The sequence below is a fragment of the Piliocolobus tephrosceles genome, chromosome 13 (assembly GCF_002776525.5).
Source record: "Piliocolobus tephrosceles isolate RC106 chromosome 13, ASM277652v3, whole genome shotgun sequence".
NCBI classification, from domain to species: domain Eukaryota; kingdom Metazoa; phylum Chordata; class Mammalia; order Primates; family Cercopithecidae; genus Piliocolobus; species Piliocolobus tephrosceles.
In genome coordinates, this window is record NC_045446.1 from 65,270,343 (window position 1) to 65,273,695 (window position 3,353).

At 54.8% G+C, this 3,353-nt stretch overlaps 1 protein-coding gene across 2 annotated transcripts; it reads left to right on the plus strand.

The window, feature by feature from the left end:
* Nucleotides 1-1,537: 1,537 nt before the first annotated feature.
* On the plus strand, nucleotides 1,538-3,019 carry LOC111540832 (interferon-related developmental regulator 2-like). Of its 2 annotated transcripts, XM_023209388.3 has the most exons (2): nucleotides 1,750-1,871; nucleotides 1,957-3,019. In XM_023209388.3, the coding sequence occupies exons 1-2, from the start codon at nucleotides 1,831-1,833 to the stop codon at nucleotides 3,017-3,019; spliced, it is 1,104 nt and encodes a 367-aa protein (XP_023065156.2). In that variant the 5' UTR covers nucleotides 1,750-1,830. The 2 variants fall into 2 exon arrangements, with proteins under 2 accessions (XP_023065155.2, XP_023065156.2); XM_023209387.2 differs by having other exon boundaries at nucleotides 1,538-3,019.
* The last annotated feature ends 334 nt before the right edge of the window (nucleotides 3,020-3,353 follow it).

The following is a 3,353-nucleotide window of genomic DNA, read 5'->3' on the forward strand; positions in this document are numbered from 1 at the left end:
CATGGAACACATCTCTTAAATGGGTCATAAATTTCAAACAGATGAATAGAGTGCAGGCCACAAAGGAGGGGGTAAACAAAGTCATGAAGTGTAGAAAGAGCAGGAGGTGTGTTAGAGGGGAGATAGAAGTTGGTTTGGGCTGCAATATAGAAAGAGAGACTGGGAGTCTCCAAAGATGAGTCTAAAGAGGTTGGCAGGGGCCAGAGGGAAGAAAGCCCTGAAGCCAAGGACTAAACACTCAGCATGAGGACATTGGAAAGCCAGAAACAGGCCTCAGACAGAGGACTAACATAGTTAGCTACATGTTTGAGAAGGCTCATACCCACTGTGCATGGAGAATGTCTTGGAGTGGGAGAGAGAGACCAGAGGCAGGGCAACCAGCCAGGAAGCTTGGTGGTGAGGAGAAGAAGAGGGAGGAGTATTATCGACAACGATAGCAGATGACGGCTGCCCTTTATTGAGAGCTTACTTGTGCTAATGGCTGTGCCCTGGTAGTCACATACTTCATTTCATTTAATCCAAAGAACAATTTCCATTACCTTTGTTTTATAGATGAGGGAGCTCAGAGGGTTAAGTAACTAAGCCTGCTTTGGTCATTCTGCTGGACAAATAGTGAGTTAGTGTAGAGTCCAATCCATCTGCAAAGCCATACCTCTTAACTATAAAAGCTTAGAGAATCTGGCTGGGCATGGTGCCTCACGTCTGTAATCCCACTTTGGGAGGTTGAGGCGGGTGGATCACTTGAGGCCAGGAGTTCGAGATCAGCCTGGCCAACATGGTAAAACCCCACCTCTACTAAAAACATAAAAGTTAGCCAGGTGTGGTGGCACATGCCTGTAATTCCAGCTACTTGGAAGGATGAGGCAGGAGAATTTCTTGAACCTGGGAAGCAGAGGTTGCAGTAAGCCGAGATCAAGCCACTGCATTCCAGCCTGGGCAACGTAGTGAGGAAAAAAATTTGGAGAATCTTCAAGAGGTAGAATAGTCAGAATTTGACAACTGATTATGGAAAGGTCCAAGATGATGCCCAGTAGTCTGGTTTGGGGGACAAGACATGGTGGTGATGTTGACTGATGTCTGGAGCTCAGGAGACAGAGTAGATGCAGGCGAAGACTCGGGAAGCATATACTAACGACAGTGAACAAGATCACCTAGGGAGAGAGTGTAGTGTGAGAAGGACAGAACCTTGGGGGGAAAACAACATGAGACTGAGGCAGGACAAGAAACGTCTGCAAAAGATACTGAGAAACAACAGCCAGAAAGCAGGAAGCAAAACCAGGAGAGTGTAATATCACAGAGGCTCCCTAGGGCAGCTGTGGTCAGCAGCATCAAATGTTGCAGATGTGCCCAAGAGGACAAGAACTAGATGAAAAGTGTCTGTGGGGTCTGGTGATGAAGGGTGCCCCACGTGTGAACTGGTGCCCCAGATGCGAACAGGCCAGTGGAACAGTGAGCATGAAAGGTTGAGAGTGAGTAAATGGAGAGAGAATAGATAACGTCTTCAAGATGTTTGCCTGTAAAGAGACGATGTGGATGGACGCCTCGCGAAGATGGTGGCGCGCGCGGCGTGTGGCGCCCGTGGTCTGGCCAAGTCTCAGCGCAGCGCACCGGCCCGCGTCTCGCTGTCCGGGAGCCCACACCCACCGGATCCCTGACCCCGCGCCCCCGGCGCCCCCCGCGCCCGGTTCCCCGCATGCCTCGCGCCTGTAAGGGCAACGCGCTCTGGAAGGGTGGTCCGCGCCGTGGAGGAGGTGCCCGGAGCAGTACCCAAGCTGACTCGGGTTCCAGTGATGATGAGGCAGCCAGTGAGGCCCGCAGCATCGCCAGTGAATGCCCCAGCCTTCTCAGCACCACTGCAGAGGACAGCCTTGGGGGGGATGTCTTGGATGAGCAGGGCCGGCAGAAAGACCTTGAGGAAAAGCTGAAGGAGTATGTGGACTGCCTCACAGACAAGAGTGCCAAGACCCGGCAGGGTGCTCTCGAGAGCCTGCGCCTGGCCCTGGCGTCGCGCCTACTCCCTGACTTCTTGCTGGAGCGCCGCCTCACACTAGCTGATGCCCTGGAAAAGTGCCTCAAGAAAGGGAAGGGAGAGGAACAAGCCCTGACTGCTGCTGTGCTAGGCCTGCTCTGCGTGCAGCTGGGCCCTGAACCCAAGGGTGAGGAGCTGTTCCACAGCCTGCAGCCTCTGCTGGTCTCTGTGCTCAGTGACAGCACAGCTAGCCCTGCTGCCAGGCTCCACTGTGCTTCTGCTCTTGGCCTGGGCTGCTACGTGGCTGCTGCCGACATCCAGGACCTGGTCTCTTGCCTTGCCTACTTAGAAAGTGTTTTCAGCCGGTTCTATGGCTTGGGCAGCTCCACAACTCCTGTGGTTCCTGCCAGCCTGCACGGCCTGCTCTGTGCTGCCCTGCAGTCCTCGGCATTGCTGCTCACCATCTCCCCCAGCACCCAAATCAGCCACATCCTTGACAGGCAGCTGCCCCGGCTGCCCCAGCTCTTGTCCAGTGAAAGTGTGAACCTGCGGATCGCTGCCGGTGAAACCATTGCACTGCCCTTTGAGCTTGCCCGGGACCTTGAGGAGGTGTTTGTTTACGAGGACATGGAGGCCCTCTGCAGTGTCCTGTGCACTCTGGCCACTGACAGTAACAAGTACCATGCCAAGGCCGATCGCCGGCGCCAGTGCTCTACTTTCCGCGCCGTGCTGCACTCCGTGGAGGGCGGTGAACGTGGAGAAGAGATACTGCGCTTCAGCTTTGAGGTGCTCTACAAGGACAGCTGGGCTGGGCACCGGATCTACACTGCCTTCAAGGAAGTGCTGGGTTCAGCTATGCACCACCACCTCCAGAGCAATGAGCTACTCCGTGACATCTTTGGCCTGGGCCCTGTGCTGGTGCTGGATGCCACTGCCCTGAAGGCCTGCAAGGTTCCACGCTTCAAGAAGCACCTGTACAATGCTGCCGCCTTCAAAGCCGGGACCAAGGCTGGAAGCCGTGTGCGGGGCAAGCGGGCAGACATCCTGTGAAGCAGGACCTGCCGAAGAGGAGACTTTCTACGCCCTTGGTCCGTATTTTTAACAGAAGACAGTGCAACAACTGGTCTCCACCAGTATTTGTCACTTTTATATTTTTAATGACAAAACCAAAAACAGACATGGAGTGGGTAGCTGGGGGCCGGACATTTGGGACCCTGGCCCCTTTGTCCCTGCACTCAGCCCTGTGGCCTCTTCCTGCCCTGTCTCAGGCCAGGCTAAATATGTGCCTGTCCCAGGGCTGTGGGGCAGGCGCTAGGGGGCCTTTCCCTTCCTTACCTTTCCTTTCCTTTCTCAGGCCTTGCTCCCCCAGGTTGACCCACTCTTA

Excerpts from the sequence above, each read along its gene's own strand:
- LOC111540832 (XM_023209387.2), top strand. The coding sequence starts at position 1,694 with ATGCCTCGCGCCTGTAAGGGCAACGCGCTCTGGAAGGGTGGTCCGCGC.